The sequence below is a fragment of the Mytilus californianus genome, unplaced genomic scaffold (assembly GCF_021869535.1).
Source record: "Mytilus californianus isolate M0D057914Y unplaced genomic scaffold, xbMytCali1.0.p SCAF_2, whole genome shotgun sequence".
In the NCBI taxonomy this organism is placed as follows: domain Eukaryota; kingdom Metazoa; phylum Mollusca; class Bivalvia; order Mytilida; family Mytilidae; genus Mytilus; species Mytilus californianus.
In genome coordinates, this window is record NW_026262668.1 from 57,509,757 (window position 1) to 57,537,002 (window position 27,246).

At 32.1% G+C, this 27,246-nt stretch overlaps 1 protein-coding gene across 23 annotated transcripts in view; it reads left to right on the forward strand.

Moving 5' to 3' along the window:
• LOC127730099 (uncharacterized) overlaps positions 1-27,246 on the forward strand; it is a 99,698-nt gene that overhangs the window by 57,726 nt on the left and 14,726 nt on the right. For 4 of the 23 annotated variants that reach the window (XM_052238170.1, XM_052238175.1, XM_052238176.1 and 1 more), the window contains 2 exons: positions 3,955-4,033; positions 5,799-6,113. The exons of 17 other annotated variants lie outside the window; for them this stretch is intronic. In XM_052238170.1, the coding sequence (XP_052094130.1) occupies positions 3,955-4,033; positions 5,799-6,015 (296 nt within the window). In that variant the 3' untranslated portion in view covers positions 6,016-6,113. Of the gene's footprint in view, positions 1-3,954; positions 4,034-5,798; positions 6,114-27,246 lie in introns of those variants that run through there. 2 more of the 23 variants (XM_052238172.1, XM_052238174.1) reach the window with 1 other exon arrangement.

Genomic DNA, 27,246 nt, shown 5'->3' on the forward strand with positions numbered 1-27,246 from the left:
CCCTTATTACTATGTGGTTTACATGTTGTAATGTACTACTAGTATTATTTTATTTATTTATGTATTTTTCTGTCCTGAGTGTTCTTGCGTTTATTTGTACTGTATTACTGTCACGTAATGTTGTCAATTTAGTGGGACTTTTAACATTGTCATCTAAGCGGGAGGTTCGGCTAGCCATAAAACCAGGTTCAACCCACCATTTTTTCTTAAAATGTCCTATACCAAGTCAGGAATATGGCAGTTGTTATCAAATAGTCCGTTTCTATTTATGTTGGCGGTTGTTTTTGTAGCAGTTCAGTGTTTCTGTTGTTCCGTTGTTTTCCTCTTATAGTTGATGTGTTTCCCTCGGTTTTGGTTTGTGACCCGGATTTGTCTCAGTCAAATCGATAAATGACTATTGAACAGCGGTATACTTCTGTTGCCTTTATCTAAAGGTGATCTTGGTGGTGGTTTGCCTATATGGGCATTTCATCCAGAAAATGTACTCGAAGAATTTGTTTTCTGAATGATGCCTCGGATAGGGATAGTTTCAATAAGGACGTAACTGTAAATAAATCTCACTTCACTTTGGGCATTGCGATCACCTTGTACAGATTTAAACTTTGCCTTTGGGTCATACAGATAAGTGATGAATTGTCATTTGAAATTCCGAACCGATCGTTAAAACACTGAAAATCATATTTAAAAATATTATTCAGTTCGAGTCCGAGCCAAAATTAAATCACAATGATTTTCTAGTTTCCACTTGCAGTTTCGCATTAATAGATCTGCTATCAATGTTTTATGGAAGAAAGGAACAACACGTATCTAGCAAGAGTGACATCTAGAAAGTTTTGTATTTGACAAACATTTTATCGTCTTTGTGTTAGGCTTTGAAAAGGAATATCATAGTCATGCTCTAACCCGAATTATTCAGTTCCTCCCCGTAATCGATCTCTCATACTTACTAGAACCAATGAAGTAATTGAAGATCAACGGTAAATAACGACTGAATTATTCTGGTTAAGTCAGACTCATGAAAAGCAACATTTAATTTTCTTATTTACAAAAAAATCACAATTTAATGCATTGTCAACAACACGGCAAATCATGAGTCTTGGAAACAGACGAGGATGGATAATTCTGGTAAGAGAATAAAAAATATATCTGAACAAACAAAATATACATAATAATATTTGAATTAATGAGAAGCTTAACATTTTATCTTCAGCATTGAGTTTTTTGGTAAATATTAGTGAAATCGACTAAATTTGTCATCTGATTGAGTTCATATCAGGCTCTCTTTCTTCCAAATGACTCGACACGATGTTTGGCAATCGATCTGAAGTAATAATCAAATTAACAACATCAAAATCACTTTTCGATATATTATTTCTACATTACTTGAATTGAACAGATATATTGTACAAAAGTTTAAAAATGCAAGTGTTTATTTTGAACGAGGAGATTGAAGACCTAGTTGTATTATTAATCCGATACTGCGTGATTAATAAGATGTCATAGGAAGAAATGCAGAGTAATATTATGTGCATCGTTCCGATATAATTGTTTTGAATCAGAAATGTCCGAAACTTACTCATACAGGAATCAAATTTTGTTATTATCTGATATTATACATACAAAATGCTTTCTAAAATTATGAAATTAAAAATTTTCGGCCATTTAACCGCAAGCCGAACTAAAAACGTAATGCATGAAAGATCTTGTCATACGCAGCAACAATTTCTATACAGTGTATTCAAACTGTCCACAAAAATCCTATCCTTTCGCCTGTTAAATCCTTTGTTAAACTTCATCTCCCACTTGAACTGTGCCAAATTTATAACTATTTTTTTTTATTCAAATAATTTGATTGTAATAATGACGTGATTTGATCTATATAGATATATTGTTAGTTTTATTCTTTTTTGGTTTGCTTTGAACGAAGTGTTCTCTTTTGTTCACTATTTACAGAATAGAAACAAATTCATTTATAACATGAACAATGACTACATTTAATTGAATATATGTTTGAACGTAACGTTTGTTTATTGGTTAGCAGATTAGGTGTATAATTCTTCCGGACGTGAAAGAAAAATATTTCTTATTAGGCAATTATTTACCTTTTTTAAAAATATATATCATTATTTCCTTGAAAGAGAGTTGCAGCCTATAAGAGAGGAATGAAACCAAAGGTTTCTTATAGTACTTAGAACATAGGAGATATAGAAAAGACATTTTTTTCTCGTTTTGAAGCGTTTGGCTCAGCCCTTTTTATACCGAAAGTCGTCTCAAATCTAGATTATTCATCAATTTTGTTTATGTTAAATGCAAAATCAATATATGTACCATGTTCACAGCATGCTACTACCTAAATAATGCGAAAAGGCGCTATAGATGCAGTCAAATACGCGGTTAATATTCAACTTTTATCTGGACATCAGTCGTTTAAATATGTATGATCCAATCAGTATTTTTGGGAAATTTTTAGAAATTTACCTGTGCGTCGATCTATTCGGCTGACATACAATGCGTTGTTTGGCTGTGCTGTTTTTATGTGCTGATCTAGGTTGTTTTACGTATTCGTTTTTATTCTGTAGTTAGTCACCACTTCGGTGTTAACATGTATATCAATTATATGGTCATTTTTATATTTTATAAATTTACTGTTTGCAAAAATATGAATTATTCTAAATATTTAATATTTTCTTATCCCAGGCAGATAACCTAGCCGTATTTGGCACAACTTTTTGGAATTTTGGGTCATCAATGCTCTTCGTCTTTAGGCCTGGCACTTTTGATAACTATAAGCTTGTCGTAATGTTCTATTGTATTGTTTATTTGTGTCTTTCTCTGTCCTGTATGTTCTTCAATTTATTTGTATTGAAGTTCTGTAATGTAATGTTGTCATTTTAGTGTTATATTTAACATTGCCATTGAAGCGGGAGGTTTGGCTAGCCACAAAACCAGGTTCAACCCACCATTTTTCTTAAAATGTCCTGTACCAAGTCAGAATTTGTTTTTTCTCAATCGATTTATGAATTTCGGACAGCGGTATACTACTGGTGCCTTTATTTATTCATTTGTCCAAATAATACATATATCATTTTGGTCAAAAATAGTTTGAAATAATGCAAATAACAGCTAATACCATCCAATCTATCCAATCTGCATCTACTAGATTTATTGTAAATAAACTCATCAAACATACCATGATTAACATATGTACGCCAGACGCGCGTTTCGTCTACAAAAGACTCATCAGTGATTTTCGAATCAAAAATTTTGATAAAAAAACAAATAAAGTACGGAGTTGAAGAGAATTGAAGTTTTGAAAGGTTTTGCCAATTATACTATTCCTGGGGTAGAAAATCCTTAGTATTTCGAAAAAATCTAAGTTTTGTAAACAGTTAATTTCGGACCCTCGTGGAGGAAACCTCCACCAGCAGTGGCATCGAACCAGTGTTTGTATATAAACTCATTATAGATAGAGGATTAAAATATTGTACGCTAGACGCGCGTTTCGTCTACAAAAGAAAGATAGGTTTATTTTATATAAAAAGAAATATTTTCATCAAGACTTATAATAGCACTAAAACTATTTATTACGATAAAACAGAGACATGAATCTACAAAGAATGTCATTCAGTACTGTCGAAATCATGTTTTTGACTTATTTCATTATGTATTCAAACCAAAGGACAAGGGATGAAATAAAGAACATTTCAGATAAAAAGTATAGACAATTTTACCAGAAATGAACTTTGTTTTCAATGAATTTCGATCGAATTTATTGAAGTTAGTAGACGAGGGGCTCAAAATGAAATTACAAATTCAAATAATGACATCTTGGCTCTTCGATAGTCGCGTAAAAATTTTATTCATTGATTAGCAATCGGGAACATTACTTCACCCAATCTGAATTAACAATTATTTTATATTTTACCTATACTTTGTTACATGTTGTGTTTGAAGGAGATTTTGTATGGAAAGTTAGTTCTCTTACATTGTCCGGTGGAATTGTTTTGTTTGGACTTCTTGTGACCTGCCTGAAGTAAGACATATCTTTTTATTATTTTAAAGTACAACTGAAATTGTGTTAATAATTGGTATGAACTTTTATTACAAATGTCGTGCAATCTTAATTCGTCTCATAGCATTTTGAATACAGCGGTCGTTTATTAATGTTCGTCTTAAATCTCTTAAAATGTATAAAAATGTGCTCATATAAGATCATAATCCACCAAAAATTTCACGAGACCAGGTGAACTTTATGGAAGGTTACAGTAACTGCTGCCATGCACAAATAACCCGTCACACAATTAGAAAGTCGCACGCAACAGTAAATGTCTAAACATAAACATGACAGAACCGGTATTATTGTCAGGCTGACAATTGTAGAGATAGTGAACCAATAATAAAGGTAAAATGTTGCAATCGAAATTCGAAATTTAGATACTACATGTAGCGATCAACCAATATACCAAGAAGATCAACTTACTCGTTAAAAACCTTTTAGTTGTTTTCGAAATGCTTGATGAAGTTGTTTTTAGTTTGTAACCTACTTCTGTTAATAAATCGCTTTATTAACAATAAACTCTAACAATATCAGCTGAGACACGTAAATACAAATAGTATTTCTTCAATTAACTATTGCAGGAGTTAATGAGATATATTCACTAAAATTAGCACATTGTCAATGTATCTGAAATTGAAGTTAAAAGACATTACAGTGTTACTGCATGATTGTTTTTTTTCGTTCTTGTCTAGATTAGGGTTTTGCATACGGGCTACTTAACATGAGTACAAAACAAATAGGCTAATAATATAGTGACTTTGATAGAAGAGGTTCTTGGAAATATTATTATTTCGTAAGAACCTACATCTGATTAAGCCTCTGATGAGGATGCCAATTCACAATATTATTAAAGTTTTAAAGACCATTTTAGATGGAAAGGAAAACAAACAATAGCTTAAGCTAGCCTGTAATAACAACCTCGAAAAATTTATTGAATCTTGGACAAAAGTTAAGTTAATCGTTCAGAAACGTGCTTTACATGGATGCTTGCATAATATTTTTTTGCATCTATCATACAGGCGGGGATGTTGGAATGTTTTTTTTTATAAAAGAATATAGCTAGTTTTAATTAGAATTTCTTTTTATAAATATTTGAAATAAAATTGCATCGCAAATCAATTTTTTTTTTCGTGTTTCAAGTATCCTTTATATTATGTCCACTGCGTTTATATACTCCAGTATCACAGGAACTCGCGTATTATAGACGAAAATATTATCCTAGTTTTCTTAGAAATTATCTTCCGTCAAATAATATTATAAGCGAAAACACATAGAAGAGAAATCTAGAAAAGCAACTTACACAAGGTAATAAAAAGATAATTAAAAAAAAACCAGGAATAAAATAGTTCAGCAGTCTTTCTTTTAACAGAAGTATTCTTTTAAAAATCATGGTTAAGTGAACAATGATATTTATTTTATGTTGTCCATTGTTAATACTCGTAAAAAATGTATAATGTCAATAAAACGGATGCTTAACTTTTTGTAGTATCGATTTACTCTGTGCTGCTTAAAACTTAGTTTCAACTTTGTTTGCGGATTTCGGGGACTTTGGATATATTGTTATTCAAATATGTTGCTTTTCGGTACTATTTTTCAAGTAAAAAACATAGCAAAACATAAACGATGTTGCTACTTCGGGATCCATATTTTCGCTTTGTGTTATTTACCAGATCACGGTAACTCCACTATTGCATGTACTGGTTCAAGAGGAAGGTTTTTATTACATTTTTTTCATTAACAGGATTATACGACCATTTAGTAGTTTCAAAAAAGAGAAGCGACAAGTCCCAGAAAAGAGATTAAATGATCTAGAGTATGATGATGATTGGATTCAAATGAAGCAGACAGCATCACTGAAACACGACACATCCGTATTACCTTCAGGTTCAGCCTTGTCTGAAAATATTCAAGATGCAAGAACATCAAGAAAATCGAATGTAACTGTAATACGTATTTGATATTGACACACAATTGAAGTCATAGAATCCCATAACATGAACTTTGAAAATGGTATCCACGGCACGCCAGATTGAAATAAAATTATTAAAATGTGAAATTCTCTGTTCTACATCTCAGATCTTTTGATACCATGATAGTCGCCAATCTGTAATTTTACCGATTGTGACATTTTGTGAGCGTGAACTCGTATGCCGGGTGGTGCATGTAGAGCAGGAGATGGTTACCCTGTCGATCAGTCTTGCTCCTTTTAGAGTTCATGCGATTCTCTCACATTTTGTTAATGACCTTTGTTTATCTTCTTAATCGATTTATGAGATTTTAACATCCGTAAACTACTGTTGCCTTAATTTTAAAGATTTGTTTTTGTCTTGGCAAATAAGTAGCTACGGAATATAGTGTAGCCGATGCCCATCATTCCGTCTTACTGTCATTCTGTCCAATTATCATTCTTAAATTAAACAAATGTCCGGATTGTTTTTTGTCGTGATACCTGGATATATATTGATCTGATTTTGGTACATAAGTAAATAATGACTTACAGGTTGACTTACTAAAATATCACGAAAATTGGACATTCAGATCTGGACCTTTATTTTTGATACCTAAGTGTTTATTCGTGACTTGGTGATCGAATTCGACTTTTGTTTCAGTTGAATGACTTCGCGGAATTTCAGCAACTGACTCAAAAATTTAATGGAAATTGTTCCTGTCCGGACTTTTTTGTGGTGCCTTTATCTATATATCTGGAACTATTTTTTGTAAAAAAGCGTATACTTGTACTGGTTGACTGATTTTGCATTGGCCTTCATAAAAATCGTACTTGTCCGTATTTTTTTCAGATATGAATCTTATTTTTGGTACATTAATCTATAATGATGACTAACAAACGGAGTTTCTGTTTCGTACCGGTTGTCGGACTATTCCTATTTCATGAGTACATACCGATTTGTTTCACAATTGGCTGCAGGCATAGAAAATCATGTTTAACCGACTCATCTGGTGTGTTTTGGGATTTCTTGTTTGCTAAAACGGTTGATTTCTCAAGATATTCTACAATTTCTCGCTGAGATACTGGTTTCTTTGTTCACTATTCATGTTGTTTAGCATACAATTATAATTCGCCTAGTGGTTAAGGTCCTACATGCATTCAATTACATGTGTATGTCACACTCATTAACCAAATAATATTCTGTTATGGTTGTGGCCTGCATCTATTTCACGCATGAATAGATATTTCTCGTATCACACTGAAGGTGACTGGAGAAAAGAAATATGGTCACTTTAGTCTTCTTCGACCGGCAGTAAAACGCTGCACGGGATGTACAAGTACACAGCCACGTCCGGTCACAATAAAGAAGTTAAATTCAATGCCTCGTGTAAAGAGAGTGTCACGCTCTCTACACATTAAGAACTCTTGCAACAACTCTTTTAGGGGTCCATAGGTGGCCTGTTGCAAGGCAAAATTTCTGTCCCTATCCAATATACACTCATTTTCCAGTGGCAGTCAAAATTTCCCCGACCTTCATGCCGGACGGTCTCTATTACAGGACCTCCCTATAGTATTTATTGTAAATTTGTTCTCGTACTGTACAAGCATGAAATATTTACCACTGGACGTTCAACAAACAACAATAACTCAATCTGAACGGGGTGTTAAATGATAAATTGATTCGAAACATGCGTTAATTTGGTGGTCTTTTCTTCAATGCGTTACGAAATTGCAACTTTTCTTTTGGCTATTCGTTACGTCAACGATGACTTTCAAAGGTTACATTTCCCTCTTGGCAACGAAGATTTGTGATGTTCGTCAATATTGTATAAAAAACATTAACATATTTCGCCTAAAAATAATCTTTTTGTCAAATTCAATTCTATTCTGAAGCATACAAAAAGCTTTAAAACGTCCGAAACAGTAGTCTGGGTTCCTGACACAATATTATCAGTACCATATGCGAAATTTGATTTGAACTGAAGCTTGCGAAATCCATAATATTTCCCAAGGACAGAGATAGTTTTAACCGTAAGAGTAATAGGTTTAAATACCTGTACCAAGTTATGAATATGACGGTTGTTTCCATGCGTTTGGTGTTTTTGAGCTTTTGAATTTGCCATTTGATAAGGAATTTTCCGTTTTGAATTTTCCTTTGGGTTTGGTATTTCTTTTTTTTTTTTTTTTTTGTGTATATCGCTTATAATCAATTCCCTTTATTTAACTAAAACAATTATTATAAAGTCGACAAAGGCTCGTTTATGATTATATAAAAATAGATAAGTCGAATTGATATCAAGCGATTTCAAATTCTCACTCGTTATAGAACCTATAAACGTTGCCCAGACTGGTCTTATAAAGATATATAGTACTATGTGTAGTGAACACATTCTTTTGAGAACCACACTAGCAGTACTATTTAAATATATATGACGTCTAGATATTAGTCAACGACCTTTTTTATGAGGGCGCTGGATCGAGACAGATTATTTATTTTCTGCACTGTTGAAGCATGATTTTTCATTTTCATTAAAACAAGGGACTGATTCTTTATTTTCACAACTATATTTATAATATTTGAAAACACACAATTTTTAAATTCATTTTTTTATTCTTAAATAAATAATACATGTATAGTCAAGTCATTTAAATCAGAATTAATCCTCCTCCTCTGGACATGCTTGAAGTGAATCTTCTGAATTCCAAACTGCATATATTGCATACCTACAAGATATTAAAGCTGGGCTGTCACTGGCTTCTTTTAAAAGTAATGGTAAACATATTTGCCGAGCGGAGCGAGGCGAAAAAAATTTCGGCAAAGGGTTTGGGGTCCGCTGAATGCCCCAAGAAGCTATAGAAAAATGATGCAAAATCATGCAATCTGCGCGTTTCCCAGACCCTTTCTTAATCTGAAACACAAGTTCTGTTTTAATTATTTTTTCGACAATATTTTGGTCTCAAAGCAAAATATATAGATTTAGTGTAAATCTTTTAGTTTTTAGGGACAACATCAAAAGACCACTATGTAGGATAAAGCAAAAAATGTAATTCACATAGTTAAGTATGTGGCTGCTGTTTTTTTTTTTTTTTTTTTTGTGTTTTGGCTTGCAGAAAATCTTCCATACCTGTCAATTATTTGGTTTTTTTTTTCAAATTAAGTTAAGAGGGGGCTGATTATCATTGAAATAACAATGTCAGGTAAGTTTTTATAACACATTTCAATTACAACTTGATGTAGTTCCTAACTGGGATACAATTTAAAGAAGTTTGTAAAATTAGATAAAAAGTCCTTAAATAAAATAAAACTCAAGTTTAAAACAAAATTACTATATTACAAATGGAATGCAACACTTAGAGAATAAAGAAGGGCAATCAATGAACAAAAGACAATCCCGGGAACAGATAAAACACAAAACAAAAAACCATAGACAAATAACACTGAAAACTAAAAATAAATGAGAAACGTGGATCCCGAAAAACGGGGGCTACGTCAGAGGGTGAACAGATCTTGCTTCTTGCAAGACACTCGGCCGTGACAACAATTTGATATGAAGACAAGCTTTTGTTTTTGAAATTTCCTACATGAGGCGTTTGCCTTAATGTAGTTACAGCCCTGTAATAAAAGGGAGGTAAATGTTCCTGAGACAATATACCTCAAGTTAAATGAAACCCATTTTCAGACATTTCAAGTACATTAATATTTATACATTGAATTATTAAAATATTTGGGAAGTTTTTCCCTGAAAAAAATATGAAAAAAGACGAATTTTGGAAGAATCTGGTGCCATCTCATACTTAAGAATAGCATTTATTATAAAATGGCTTAAAAGACCTGCCGAGTTATTTATGTTCAATACATTGTAAGTCAGGTTATTTATTTTCAAACTACCCCAGAACAAACCATTTATTTTTGTTATTATCAAGGCTGAGTTATTTATTTTCAAAAGCCTCCTGTCCCCCCCCCCCCCAACCCAGAATATCAAATGGTCGTCCCCTTATAACAAACGATACTGTACACAATAAATAAGTTATATATACGCCTAAAAAGTGTACAAAACATCACTTATATAAAATTAAAAACCAATTGTTCAGAAAACAATTGAAGGTCTTTCCACCCGATACAATATATTTTGATGTTAAAAATAATAAAACTCGGTTAGAAATGTAATTTTCAGTGCCAAATGATAGCTTATTGTACGTTGAATTTATAAATATATAGTGTTTACACATTTTTGTTTGAAATAAGGGAGATAAGTTGTTACTTCCGTTTTGAAAAATGTCAAATTCGGTCTCATCTGATAGTTTACTTGACACTGATTCAAAAAATATATGATTCTATGTACTTTTACATTAAATGAGTACAAAAAATTGCTACTTCCGGTTTACAAAAGGTCATTTTCAGTTGATTTCTTCAAGGTCATATGACTTGCAACTTAATGCACAAAGTCCCATAAGTTTATTATGTATAAATCAAAAGTTAAAGCGAAGGTTAAAATCTAGAACGTCAAATCAAACTTTGACCTTGACCCCAATTTCAAGGTCATGAAACAAGGGTCTCAAATCAAAAGACTCTAGGCCTCTACTATATATTGTTAATGAGTTATATTACCATACTACTAATATTAGATATAAAAGGGGCGTAAACTCCCATTAAATGTCTAAGTACCCTTTCAACTAAAATTTATGTGTTACGACATGTCGCAACTTACAATTCTGTAAAAATATTTTGTCGATATCTTACAAGATTTCTGAAAATTAGTGATAACAAGCCAAAATCAAAATTTTGAACATGACCTTGACCTTTCACCTTGATCTCAATTACAAGGTCATAAGTCATCGATCTCAAATCGAAAGATCCCAGGTCATTCACTTGTATGGTTTAGGAGTTATGCTGATTTCAAATACATAAGGAGAGAAAACTCCTATAAGGGATGACCAAAACACTTCGACTTAAACGGTATATTTGCGTCTATTCGTTTTTCATTTTGAAATATCAAAAAAAAACAAAAAACGAGAGTGTTTTCGTTTTTCGTTTTTGATTTCTCTAAAACCAAAACGGAAAACGAAAGTGTTTTCATTTTTTGTTTTTGATTTCTCTAAAACCAAAATGAAAATTAAAAGTGTTTCCGTTTTTCGTTTTTGATTTCACTGATGGTGAATTTTGAATGTAATTTTAATTAATCTCGTTTTATAATGTACAATGTATTCCTTTCTTGTTTCACAGTCATTGATAGTAAATAATGCCAATGTAAACACCCCGGTGTTCTTTCAACATAATGTAGACAAAATAGACCGCCTGATTTATGAATTGAACTACGGTGATAAATGAATCAAAGCCTTTCAAATTACCTTGTTTATATCTTTACTAAAAAAAAATCATTATATTTAAATAGTAAACGAATCATAAATTTAAATTGTACAATATAATATTATATAAAGATGGTACAAATAGATAGATAGATTACAACATCACATTAACAAGGGAGGTTACTTCTTTTAAAACTGATAAGAAAACTAGCACAGTCGTTAAAGTATACATGCACAGAGGTTATCAGATCTATAGTATTTAAATCGAAGTTAATGTCGACGGATGCAAAAGTCTTTATCAATGTGAACAAGAAGGGTGCGTGATCTTTACTTTTAAGTTTAGAAAAGTTGATCTAAGATGATTAGAATTGATGACCAAGGTCCATCTGCCAGTATTATACGAACATTCAGGACGATAATGTGTTTTGCTTGATCAATTGATTGAAAAACAAATTTGCGCAATTTCACAATTCAAACCGGGATTAGCATTCAATCATTTTGCCATTTTCGGTATTAGTTTTGCTTATTTGTGAAAGCTATATGGTGACCTTAACTGGAAGGTGTGGATGGGGGTTTACGGAATAGAGAATAGTGGGCAAAAAATATAAATAAAAGAGACAATGAACCAAGACATAATCAAATAGAATAATGAGGTGTTTAAATATGACTAGAACAAAATAATTGGCAAAAAGTAAAAAGAAATAAAGAATAGAGATAAATGGCCTAAAACACTAATTAAAGAATAGAAAAAAATGGTATAACATATAAGAGAATACAGAAATGAAGAACCCCGCATCCAGACCGTCGTACTACATTTTGTAGTTGCCTAAACCAACGTTATTTTGTCTCCGGTAGATTGTTATTGGTTTTCATACGTTTCCTTTTATTTCTATGCCTATCAATTAAGACGTGAGCTTTCATAATTTTCCAGCTTATTACATTATAAAAAAAGACTAAGCCGAACATCAACCTGGATTTTTTCTCAAGTCGACCTCAGCTACCCACCCTACCACACCATTACCGAAAAGTTCATAAAAAAATTTCTACGGCGATTCTTTTGTCCGCACTAGGTGCAAAGGGAAGCTAGGTAGCTGAGGTTTACAGTAGAAAAAATCCAGGGTGTTGTTCGGCTTAGTTTTTTTTTCTAAAGTAGGTCCAAAGTTAAGGTTGGATACCCTACCCAACCCTTCCCGAAAAGATAATAAAAAAAATTCTACGGCAATACTTTTGTCCGCACTAGGTGCAAACGTAAGCTAGAGATCTAGCGCCTACTTGATCAAAGTTCCTAGTTTAGGTGTAGCACGGATTATTTTTTTAAAGTAATAAATGATTTCCTTGTCCACCATGAGTACAAAACAATAAACCTTTCGTCCAATCATAAGCAAGCGAAATCCACTGGTTCAGAAGTAGAATGTTATGTCAAAACAGTTTTGTGTGACAAAAAAAAAGTTAAAGCACGAGTGAAACTTTCTTTTCTTCTAATGCAGAACAATAGTTATTTTTCATGAACTATTTGACAGGATGCCGATAATATGGAAAGCTATTTCACACAATAGTGCATTTTTGCCAACATTTAAAATAATTTCATAATTATTTAATATTCTATATACACTCAAAAGAGTTGACGATTTAAAATGTAAAGCGTGCAGCACGCTGTGTGATATATTGAAATCGATTTCTATTGCATTTATATAATTAATGAACAAGAAATGAAATTTTAAAATTCATTGAATAATGTCTTTGACTGCTTAATCATATATTAAAAACTGATAATATAGTGGTTATATATTAATAAAAACATCTGAAGAACGTTTGAATCTTATGCAACATTTGGGTTTATATAAATATCTGAAAACTGGCTGCTAGCGAAGTGGCTGCTTGCTTGAGCCTGGTCTTACAAACTCCGCATTTTCATTCACATCTTCACATTACAGGTTGCAACACCTTGCCAAATTATTGGGTTCCAATAAACGTTTAGAAAATTATGCCAATGTGCTTTCCCATGGGGTTTTATGCAGAACAATTACCGGAAATCTATGGTAGTTTGCAAAATAATTGTCAAAATCGAAATCTTATTGAACAAAGTAGATACCCACATTAAAAAAGGTTGAGGCATTGAAGGCCAAATAAGTTTTCATATTTCACATTCTTGCGTGTCTAATTGTAATCAGACGGTCATTGTAGAATTCCAAGAAGTTTACAAATTAATTTAATACAAAGGCAAAAAATAATGTAAAGTTTCATTGGTGAAAGTAAGACTGAGAATGGAAATGAAAAATGTGTCAAAGAGACAACAACCCAACAAAAGAGCAGAAAACAGCCGAAGGCCACCGATTGGTCTTCAACACAACGGGAAAATCCCGCAACCAGAAGCGGGCTTCAGCTGGCCCCTAAATAAAAACGTATACTAGTTCAGTAAAAATGGACGTCACACTAAACTAAAAATAAAAAAAAAAAACATACAAGACTAACAAAGGCCAGAGGCTCCTGACTTGGGACAGGCGCAAAAGTGCGGCGGGGTTAAACATGTTTTGTGAGATGTCAACCCTCCCCCTATACCACTATAGCTAGCCAATGTAGAGTAAACAAACACACAGCAATACGCACAGTAAAACACAGTTTAAAAGTCCGAGTCCGATGTCAGAATAGGTAACAAAAGAAACTAAGCAAAATGACAATGATTCATAACTTAACAAAGGATTACTAGCAGTAACTGACATGCCAGCTCCAGACCTCAATTAAACCGATTGAAAGATTATGTCTTCATCACATGAAAATTAAGCACAATCCCTCCTGTGAGGGGTTTAGTATCATACCGTCATAAAATATATGAGAAGAAAATGACTCGTATAATGCCAACAACCGATTTTAGAATTAATGTGGTTATTACCGATGCAAAAATCCTGTAAGTGAATCAATATTAATACCAAAATATGTCATCTTTAATGAGCCTCCTCATGGAGTTATTGATTATGTGATTACTTGGTTGTTTTGTTTTTTGTGTAATTATTTGATTACTAGACCAAATATTTCATGATTATTTGATTATCTAGGACTGTATTTCAGATTAATTAATTACCGAGTTTTAAAAATAAATTTGTGTGTATAGCAAACATATAAAATTTGGCTTGAAAGACGTCAGTTTTTTTCTCCTCGCTCCGCTCGGAAAAATTGTTAAGAATTAAATCCGAAGATTGAACGCGTTTGTCCAGTAATCTTATTAAAATTCATACATATATTAACGTGCTCATACATATAAGTATATCGAAATCAGAGATATATCTTGTAATTAGATTGGTTCGTCTAATTAAGTATTTTATCTGAAGTAAATTTACTAGCTACTTTAATTAGAAATTTTTAATTGATGTTTATATTAGTGTTTCATGTTCTGTCCGACTCGGCTTCTGTCAAAAATCCATTATTTATTTAGGTGGACGATACACATTTTATTACTAGATTTATGATGTCTGTGGTTGAGACGGCAATGTTTTCTTAACCGTCTCATGAACTTGGTGCACGTGTTAATTTTCAATCTTTGTCAGGATTTCAGTCAGTTGCATTAATTAGCTAGTAGCAGTAGCAGTGCAAAAAATTCAAATCAAATTTTTCGGTTATTTCATAACTATTCTTACAATGCCAACATAACTATACGAATTACGACAGTATACTTATTGTGTTTATATTATACACCCGCAACATTTTCAACAAGAGGTATGAAGATTTAGAATTATACTCGATATTTGACACTTTAGATTGTGTCGAAACGGATCCGGATGGGAATAAATGCTACGCAATTATTTGTTCATATAGAAATGGATGCTAAATTTCAAATGGTAACAACTATGTATATAAATATATCTAGTATACAACACTAAACGTACGTCAGAATTGTTCACTAGTTTGTTATTTACGCTTGCGTTTCTGTCAATGCCGATATTTTCTGCTAATGACTCGGAGTGGATATGGGCTTACAGATAAGATTGCACTGGTATACCAACATTTTTAGACGTGTCTTGAGAATCTGGTACAAATTTATCTTCTAGACAGGTCAGTTTATTGTATATTTCAGTTTCTAGATTTTTCATTGATTCTGAAAGCTATCGTTAAAATAGATATTTTTAAATGATTAATAATCGATAGACATGTCATCTCAATTCATATTTTGGTCATACAACAAATTATGCGTGCAGTTTGAAACTGACGAACAGCAATTTAGCATGATCATTTGAATTATCTACACATTCACTCGATATAAGATCTACAGAAGAGAATTTATTGCGCCTAATTGAGTTCACGATGTTGTATATATATATTTTCGACATTCATAGAACGTACGCGTGTAGTCAAGAGACAGAAACAATTACTTTCTATTTATTTATATATACATATATATATATCTTTTATTTTTAAAGAATTGTTGTGTTACACAAGGTTCGCAAGTGCATAGGTTCATCTTGAATGTGAAATTTTCTATTTAATATTTGTTTTATCATTGACATGTTTATGGTGATCACCTGATTTAGCACGTGCACATAGACTTCAGATTTTGTATACCATGTACATATGGAACTATGATTACAGAGATGTTACACCAGGTTGTATTTAGTTAACGTTACACTATACTCTTATAGATCATGATACATTATTATTGTTAACACTCAACAAGACTACGTTCTGCATTGAGGCTCTTACTTGACACTATGCTACGGATTCACAAGAATCATGATAATGAGAGTAAAATCATCGGACAACAACACATTTATTATATGGTACTAGATGATGCCCGCGAAATCGCGGTACAATTGGGCAAGCCACGGGGTTCTTCCTATGCATTGGTTTAAAAATGCAATTTCACATTTACAATTTTACAAATGTATGTTCATACATGTATATATACACTTTACCAAATTTACATAGTTAAGCAGATACATGTCCATTCGCTGTAACTATTCATACTCGACTCTCCCGCATGTCATATATTATATTCACTTCATGAAAGTTTTCGACACTTTCTACATGTAACACCCATCAAATATCATTTACCTCTAGTCCACAAAACTACTTGTACATTAAACTAACAGTCATTAAGACTGTCTGTTATAGTTCATCAAACAATTAACCTTCAAGTATTCAACAACGACGACCTTATCAATTTACCTACGTAAATCGGATTACAGATTAGGAAAATTAACGAAATTAAGGTTCCATGACACAATGAATGATAGACAAGTCATGCAACTTAACGTTTTATCCTAATATATATACATTTGTCCCCGACAATGATTACATACTATGAGCAAGTAGAAAAGGATATGGTATATATCAATTCATAACACAATATCACAATATGCTTTTATTGCCGTCCTTTATCTCAAGTCACACTGACACTTCAACATAGGGCAAACATCTAACTCATCACAAGTTCAGATGTCACGATACAGTAATAGTTGGATTAGTGTTATACACACCAAGTTACTACAATCTGTTGATACCTATGATTTGGCATTGCACAAGGTCATGTCTTTCTCTGACTTTTAATAACGTCTTTACACTAAGTCCATTAGATGTTGGATGTGTACTGATTAATATTTTAGTCTTAGATACATGATTTTTGTATTAGTTGTTATTGACTTTGAACTAGCTGTAAGTACTGCGAGTACTCTCAGATCTGTACTTTGTGTCCATTGTTTGTTTGTTAAGGATGTATAAATACCCTGCCACGTCCGGTCTGTGCTTTTGTTAGATGTTTTTTTTTCTGTTTTTATCGATCTGAAATGTTAAGCCTTTTTCAACTGATTTTTATAGTTTGTTCTTATGTTGTGCTGTAACAAAACTGTCCCAGGTTAAGGGGAGGGCTGAGCGCTCACAAACATGTTTAACCCCGCCACATACTGTATGTGTCTGTCCCAAGCTAGGAGCCTGTAGTTCAGTCGTTGTCGTTTGTTGATGTCTGTCATATTTGTTTTTTGTTTTATTGTGTTATAAATTAGGCCGTTATTTTTCTCAATTGAACTCTTTCATATTTTTCATGTGAGGGCCTAGTATACCTGACTATACTGTATGGTTTTTTTCTCATTGTTGAAGGTGGTACGGTTGCCTACATTGTATATATAACTGCTTACATCCACTTCATTTGAACTTTGGGGATAGTTGTCACATTGGCAATCATACCACATCTCCTTATTAAAAATTGTTGAGGGGTCGAAATTTGTATTTCTTAGGAAAGTTCCAATGTTTTCCTCCCAGGTCACCCAGTTTTAATTGGATATTTTCACATTTTGCTCTACCCTTGGATTTGTGTTTAGAGCCAACCAGAGCTTACTGCCTGTTGATGGGTAGTTGAAGACCATATTGTGAGCTCTAGGTGTCTTTTTGTGTATTGTATATGGTGATTTGGTGATGTCTTCATGCCATTGTCCCATTACTTTGTATAGGCAGCTTATAAGTCAACTTTATCTATCAAAGACGACAAATGATGGCCAAAGCTCTCCTGGGCTTTTGTATAGTCAGACGAGAAACAAGATATAAACTGACTTGGCTTGGTATAAACATGTATATTTAGTAAACTCGTATAAATTCAAGTCAAATTAATATTTTAAGACAACAAAAAATATAAAAGTGTAAAAAAAAATGTTTTTAATAAAAGTTGAAAATATTATTAGGGCCCCGCCAAATGGCGGCGCCCTATAGTGATCAGTCTGTCCGTCCATCCGTCCGTCCGTCTGTCTGTTCGTCCGTCCGTAAAAAATTGTGTCCACTCTATATCTAAAGAACCGTTACGATTTCAAAGTTTATACTTGACATGTATATTAACCAACACCAGAGGGTGTGTCATAATGTATGTACAAATTCCTAGGTCAAAGGTCAAGGTCAAAAACTTTGGTTTCAGTTGAGAACTCCATTTCCTATTGTTAAGATCGTGTCCGCTCTATATCTTGAGAACTGTTATGATTTCAAAGTTTATACTTGACATGTATATAAACCAACACCAGAGGGTGTGTCATAATTTATGTACAACTTCCTGGTCAAAGTTCAAGGTCAAAAACTTTGGTTTCAGTTGACAACCCATGTCCTATGGTAAAGACACACATTTTTTAATGCACATTATTCACAGCGGGGCCCACAGAGATGGCTCCCATCTCAATGATATCTAGTTGTGTTTGTGAGTTGTCGTGGATAAAGGCATGTTTTATGGTCTGGGTTAAAAAAAAAGTATTAACTTCGGGTACAAATCCCTGCCCCACCCCAGAGAATCAAATGGTTGCTTCCTTGGGAACAATAGATATTGAAGATGTTGAGAATGAATATCAGATAATATTTTTTTGTTCTGCGGCGACGTTAAAGGAACACCAATCAGTCAATCGATCTTTATGACTATGGCTTCAGTTGTGTAATATTCCTTGTTGTGAAAGTTCATTTTCTGCTTTGTGTAGACTTATTAAGACTTGGAATAGATCTACGAAGACTAATGAACGGTCATGTGTGGTTTTGCAATTTTATATGCCTACTGATGTCTAGATATGATACGATGCTACCGGACAATAAAAAAACTGCACATGTCCCTTTTTCATGGAAAATTAAACTGTTACAGTATATTAAAGAATACAAATCTGGCTCTCTTTTCTGTAAATACAAATTAAAAAAAAAATGGGTTAAACTAAAGCTAGAAATCCTAATCTCCCGACATCAATTCATTTAAAAAGACCATATATAGATATAAGAAGCTGTGATACGAGTACAAACGAGACAACTCTCCATCCAAGTCACAATTTGTAAAAGAAAAACCATTGAAGGTCAAAGTACGGTCTTCAACACGGAACCTTGGCTCACACCGAACAGCAAACTACAAAGGGCCCCAAAATGACCAGTGCAAAACCATTCAAACGGGAAAACCAACGGTCTAATATATATACTTAACGAGAAACGAGAACACTTATAAACCACATCAACAAACGACAACTACTGAACATTAGGTTCCTGACTTAGGACAGGTGCAAAACAAATGCAGCGGGTTTAAACGTTAATTCACCCTTACCCGAAACAATAGTGTAACATATGACCTTAAAATTTAACATTGAAGTTCTAAACTTGCATTGAGCCTTGTTTAGGCACTTTAATAGAAAATAAAGAGATGTGGAGTAAATGTGCATGGGACAACATCGCACACAATACATAGAAAAAATGAAAATAATCAATGAACAGGGCTTTTATTCCTGTTCTTCACCTTGAAAGTAGTCGGAGGTTCTTCATCGAGGCAACAAACCATTCATACCATAAAACCATCAGCCACACACCTGACTATGTGGATTACAATGTGTTGCTTTATCCTACATATGTCTTTTGATGTTGTCCGTAAATACTAAAAGTCTTACACTGAATCTATATATTTTGATATATTGTCGAAAAAATAAATAAAACAAAACTTGCGTTTTAGATTAAGAAAGGGTCAGAAAGAAACGTTCAGAATGCACAATTTTGCGTCATTTTTTCCAGATCTTTTGGGGGCCTTGGGCCCTAGACCCCTCGCCCAAAATATATTTTGCTTCACTTGTAATAGAGGCTAGTTACGGCCCTTTCTTACCATCTTAGATCAACCTTTCTAAACTTAAAAGTAAATAAATAAATAGATAAATAAATAATCTTTATTTCAAGAGGATAATCCCATTAGTTAAAACTAATCCTCCTGAGAGTCCTCAAAATAATTATAACATATTTATAAGTACATACAATATTATAATGATATATTATACACAATATACAATTGTATCTAGATAATAATGAAAAAGCATATTAATTTGCACAATTGATGAAAAATTTGTAACATTTTGTTTTAAAAGATATAAGTGTATTACTCATTTTTATTTCATTTGGTAAACTGTTCCATATTTGAGAACCTGAATATGTAAATGTTTTCTTTAAAAAGTTTGTTTTTGGTTTCTGAAGATTTAATAGTTTTTCATCAGCCGAACGTAAATAATTCTGATTACCAATAAAATGAAAGTTTTCTTGTAAATAGTTAGGAACCATATCATTTAATGATTTAAATACAAGTATTGCCTTTTGATATTGAATGCGTTTTTCCACATTTAACCAGTTTAAACTATTAAACAACAAACTGGATGATGTCATTATGTCAGCTTCTACTATAACCCTAGCAGATTTCTTTAATAACTTATTAAGTTTATTTATTCCACTTTCATAGCAACTTCCCCATATATTGCAACAATAATCAAACAATGGTAGAATATAAGCATTAAAATAAATAATACGTATATGCATAGGTAAATATTTTCTTATCTTTTTTAATAAATTGATTCTATTTGATATTGTACATGACATTTTATCTATTTGCTCATTCCAATTTAGGTTTTTGTCGATATATAAACCGAGAAGTTTTTCACAATCTACATTCTCTATTTGTTCATCTGAAATTTTGATATCTAAACTGTTCCCAGTTGAATAAAGCCTCTGTTTTGAACCAATAATCATTGATTTACACTTTTTGGCATTTAGTTTCATACAATTTTGCGAACACCAGTTTTCAATTACATGAATATCATTTTGAAGGTTAGCAGTTAACTGAAGTACATTATTACCTTTACTATGTAATGTAGAATCATCTGCATATAAATCTATTAATAAATTTTTTATGTTCAGTGGTAAATCATTGATATATAAAATAAATAACAGAGGGCCAAGGATAGAGCCTTGTGGTACACCAGTTTTTATGCATTTAGTATTAGACATGACGTTATTGACCTTAACTTGTTGACTTCGTTCAAACAAGTATGACTTAAACCAGTCTAGTGTACAGTTTGAAACATTATAATATTCAAGCTTTTTTAATAAAATAATATGATTAACCAGATCAAAAGCTTTCTTTAAATCTAAAAATATAACTCCGTTTATTTCTCCATTATCTATATTTGCTAACCATTCATCTACTAATTTAGTAAGTGCAGTTGTGCACGAATGTTTAGGTCTGAAACCTGACTGTGTAGTATTAAGAAGGTCATTACTATTTAAATATATATACAAACTATCAGCTATATGTCGTTCTATGATTATGGAGAGACAAGGCAATACTGCTATTGGTCTATAATTATCAGGATTACAAGCATCGCCACTTTTAAAAATTGGGCAAACTCTTGCAGTTTTAAAAATACTTGGAAATTTACCACATTTGATGCTTAGATTAAATAAATATGTTAAAGCTGGTGCAATGACATCGCTGCACATACTCAAAATATTTGGTCCAACATCATCTAAACCAGTTGCTTTAGACTTGTCAAGTTTTTTTAAATACATTTTTACATCTAAAATACTCATTTCTGGTATAATGAATTTTTCACTACCCCTTTGTAACTTTGATTTCACAAATTTGTTGAGTACATCGAAACTTGGACCTTCATCATTATTACATAATTTGTTAGCAACTATACCTTCAGCATTATTTGTGAAATGCACATTAAATGTATTTGCTATATCAACATCATTTTGAATTACACTATTTTTATATTCCAAATGCGTGATATTATTATGTAATTTTTTTGGATTTAGACTTTTGACATACTTCCAGATAGTTTTACTATCAATACAATTTGAGATAGCATTTTGGAAATAATTTTTCTTTGCCTGTTCTACTAAAAATGTGACCTTATTACGCCAAATTTTATAATTATATATATCCCCAATTCTATGAAAATAATCTCTTTGGTGTCTAGCGCTATTTATATCAGAAGTCCACCACTCTGGTTGTTGAGTATTTTTCACCCTTTTAATTTTCTCAGGAGCATGCTTGTCTAGGGTGCTCAGAAATAGATTATACCAATAATTAGCTGCTTCATCAACATCTCCAATCGATTCAATGAGATGAAAAGGAGTATTTGTTAAATTGTCAATAAATTTATTTTTATCAAATTGTTTGAATGATCTATATTCTTTGTACAAATGCTCCATTTTTGATATTTTTGGGTTAAGTTTTCTTGTTACGCAAACAGGATAATGATCACTGACAGCATAACTAGGCACATTTGTTGTTAAAGTAAAGATCACGCACTCTTATTGTTCAGATTGATAGACTTTTGCATCCGTCGACATTAACTTCGATTTAAATACTATAGATCTGATAACCGCTGTGCATGTATACTTTAACGACTGGGCTAGTTTTCTTATCTGTTTTAAAAGTAGTAACCTCCCTTGGTAATGTGATGTTGTACTCAATCTATCTAGTTGTACCATCTTTATATAATATTATATTGTACAATTTAAATTTATGATTCGTTTGATATTTAAATATAATATTTTTTAGTAAAGATATAAACAAGGTAATTTGAAAGGCTTTGATTCATTTATCATCGTAGTTCAATTCATAAGTCTATTTTGTCTACATTATGTTGAAAGAACACCGGAGTGTTTACATTGGCATTATTTACTATCAATGACTGTGAAACAAGAAAGGACAACATTGTACATTATAAAACGAGAATAATTAAAATTACATTCAAAATTCATCATTAGTGAAATTAAAAACGAAAAACGGAAACACATTTGATTTTCATTTAGGTTTTAGAGAAATCAAAAACAAAAAATGAAAACACTTTCGTTTTCCGTTTTGGTTTTAGAGAAATCAAAAACGAAAAACGAAAACACTTTTGTTTTTCATTTTGGTTTTTGAGGAATCAAAAACGAAAAATGAAAACACTCTCGTTTTTTGTTTTTTGTTTTTGATATTTCAAAATGAAAAACGAATGGACGAAAATATACACGGACCCTCAAATCGCACAGTTCTATTCATTTGGGGTGTATAAATACGAAGTCTCTGTTGTAATTCCATTACTTTTGTCAACTTTGAAATTTAAGAATTATACCAGTTCAAATCGCACAGTGCTATTCATTTGGGATGTACATCTACGCAGTCTCTGTTGTAATAACGAAACCTGCGTCAACTCTGAAATTATTGAATTATACAAGCGTGGTTCGGTCTTTAATTTGTATTACTAGTTTCATAAAATCAGAATAGATTGATATGATTCATTTTACATCATCATGATCATACTGATAAAGTATATCTGTTATCCGAAATATTTATTGATACTTATATTTACTGTTTCCTTTTTTAATATTGGTTTAGTTTTGTACACTTGTTAGGCACATATACCGTTGTTCAAATTTGTAATTTTTTCCTTATCTGCGTCGTATCGCCTATTCTAGACGAACCGGTACATATTAAATTTGCTGGTTGGTCCTTTTTATAGACTTCTATATATATATATATATATATTTTATCAAAACGCATTTGACTAGCAGGTCGAACAACGGATGTTCTTAAACCCTGCTGACTGCCATGGCGATTGCCAAATAAACGTATCACCAGATGTAACAAAATGGATCTTAATATTTAATTTAATACCAAACAGAAAACAATAAACTTGCGGTAAAGATGGTATACCGCAAACATGAGGTGCAAAAATTTGTAAGGCCATATAATTTACCTCAATTTATGATTGACTTTTGAATTTTGAAGAGTCGAAATAGGATGAACGGTTTATATAAACCCGAAGGCAAATATAATACAAGCCCAAACGAAAAAATATAAACAAGTCTAAATTGAAAACAACGTTCAAACCTATGATTGCGTTGGATAAAAATCGCAATTTTTATACGTGTGCATGCAAAACAAATTTCTTGGTAGAGGGGTCTAAATACAGCACAAACAACATTTTCCAAAAGACCAAAAGAGTATATTTTAACAAAACGCATTTGACTAGCAGGTCAAACAACGGATGTTCTTAAACCCTACTGACTGCCATGGCGATTGCCAAATAAACGTATCACTAGATGTAACAAAATGGATCTTAACATTTAATTTAATACCAAACAGAAAACAATAAACTTGCGGAAAAGATGGTATACCGCAATCATGATGTGCAAAAATTTGTACACCATATCCGGATTTCGACAATTAATGTCTCTTCAGTGATGTTAGGAATCGAAACGGTATTTGGAAGGCCATTTAATTTACCTCAATTAAGGATTGACTCTTGAATTTTGAAGAGTCGAAATAGGATGAACGGATTATATAAAACCGAAGGCACATATAATACAAGCCAAACGAAAAAATATAAACAAGTCTAAATTGAAAACAACGTTAAAACTATGATTGCGTTGGATAAAAATCGCAATTTTTATACGTGTGCATGCAAAACAAATTTCTTGGTAGAGGGGTTTAAATACAGCACAAACAACATTTTCCAAAAGACCAAAAAAGTGAAAAAGTATATTTTAACAATTTTATATTTTAGTATATTTATACCAAAAAAGTACTTATAAAATTTCATGACATGGTAACCAATATTTGCAAGTTTTTTTTTATATAAAAATGGAGAAGATACAATGGGAGCAATAAAAAACAATACCTCAATGAAATAATAAAATGGTCGAAAGAAAAAAGACGAACAGCCCAACAACAGTCCACAACACAACATATAAGAAAGTTTTACTTAGTATTAACAGCAACCAGATAAAAAAACCTGATTGAACTCGGGTGTTTCTGCTTTACTATGTCACCTGTCATATCATGTGGTGCGCTCGACTCCAATCTTTATTGACTAGGATTGTTAGTTTTCCTACCGAAGTTCGGTGGTTCTATCCCGGCATTCCGGCCTCCTCGACCAGTAAAACTGACCGCCACGAAATAGCACAATAGTGCTGAAAGTGGCGTTTAAACACCAATCAATCAATCAATCAATCAATCAATCAATGTCATATCATGTTGCCTATCTAGTAACATTCTGGCTATACAGGTAAGTGATATCAGTTGCCATCAGAAATAAAGAAAGGATAACATAATTGTTACTTCGATAAATGGAACATTTACATATTCACCTGACTGTTTAAAATATATTCCAGTAAAATCATGGTGGCGACCGTATACAGTTCCATCACATTTACTTCCAAATTGGCCAGACAGAACAATTATTTTAAAAACTTCTTTGTTAGTATCAATCATATATCACGGTTTGTAAGCCCTGGAATATCGCATTAACTAAAAGATTTATGTTTCATAAGCACGTTCGTTTAAATGTTACTATATACAAATAGAAAGTACACAATGAGAAAATTTCATTCCTCTTTTTCTAATTGAGAAGGTTACTTTTTTGTCAACTCAACTTGTCAAGATATGGAGCAGACCTACTTTGAACATTTTTTTAATAACTCAGATTTGGATTATTTTTTTCGAGCACTTTAGGTAGTTTCAGAGGAACTCTGAAGCCCGGTTTTGATTGCTATTATAATAGATATCAGTAATTTGGAAATAAATTTCATTAAAACCAATCTATATAATCTTGTTTGTTATTACCTTTATGAAGTTTTTGTATCCATTAACAAAGTGGAAGATTACGTTCTTCATCTTAAGTTGATATTCAAAAGCCCATTGACAATAAACATGTTTAAACCTTTACAGGATTTCCTTTAAAGTAAGTGCTTTTTTAAGTATATTTTGGATTGCCTATTGATGGTAAGTAAGGCTAATTATAAATCAATACATTGTGGGTTCAATACCGTAAACAAAACTTCAAATGTTTTTTTATGTAAAAAGAAAGGAGATAGTCATGATGGGTTACACACTCAACTTCTTATGATTTCTTAATAAACTTATCATAAATACCAGGATTAAAATTGTGTGCGTTAGACGCGCGTTTTTTCTACAAACAGACTCATCCGTGACGCTCGAATCAAAAATGTTAAAAAGGCCAAATAAAGTACGACATTTAGGACACAAAATTCCGAAAAGTTTTCCTAAATACAGCTATTTAAGGTAGTCTATTCATGGGGTAGAAAATCCTTTGTATTTAGAAAAAAATAAAAGTTTTGTAAACAGTAAATTCATAATTATGACGTTAAAGGGTTGAATGTGTTTTATCAAAATAATTTGCTTTGGTAATGTAAAATCATCATTAAAGCGCAATAATCCTTTTTGTTTCAATTAATTGATTTAGCCATATCAGCATTTGTGTTTATCATGTATTGTTGATCACTTTTTTACAGATCTTTTCTGTCTATCATATATTTCACGGTAAAAAGCAAAAAATGCAAAAATTGTAAAAACATCTTTGTTTAAGGGCTTTAACATCAGGATAGTCAGTTGACGGGCGTGTTTATCTTGTATTGCTGTGTTCAAATATTGTTATTAGGGCATATGCATGTGGGTTTAATTTGTCAAAAGTCTTTATTTTAGTGTCATAACTCAAACTTTGCGTCAATTGATGATTGTCATTTTTGCAACTCGTAACTGCTCATCATTTTTGCTGTTCAAAGTTTCTGTCTTCTTGCATTTTTAATATTTTTCATTTAGTTCATTTCTTTCGCCACTTAAAGGCAAAAACTATTATAAGAAGTCATCCAATGTTTTTTATGATGGGGAATTTTTTTTAAATCTTGTATTGCTGATTATTTTTGTTGATACAGTTTCTTCGTATCTACTAGTATTATATCTAAACATATATAAATAAAACAAAAACATGAAAATTATTCACAAATTGTCATTGACTGGCAACAACTTCTTTAAGGCGATATTGGCACTTTTGCGTTTTGCTGTTTACATTTTTACCTATTTATTTTAGTATTAAGGAACTAAAAACACATAATTTAAACAAGATATCACAAGGATCATTCTGCAATCATTTGGTTGAAATTAGGCAACTGGTTTCATAGGATGTCGCTTCCTCTTTTATTTTACGAGTACTTAAATCATCTTTTCATCGCATATTTTTGACTCTATGCTACCATTGTATTTATCGACATATTTCGTTGCACCTGCAAAGCAGACGACGGGGCTTTTAGTGTTATCTATGCCTTATTTTTCATTTTTTTTATTATACATGTAGACATTGAGATGATTTAGATTTAAAAATGTAAAATTATGAGTAAA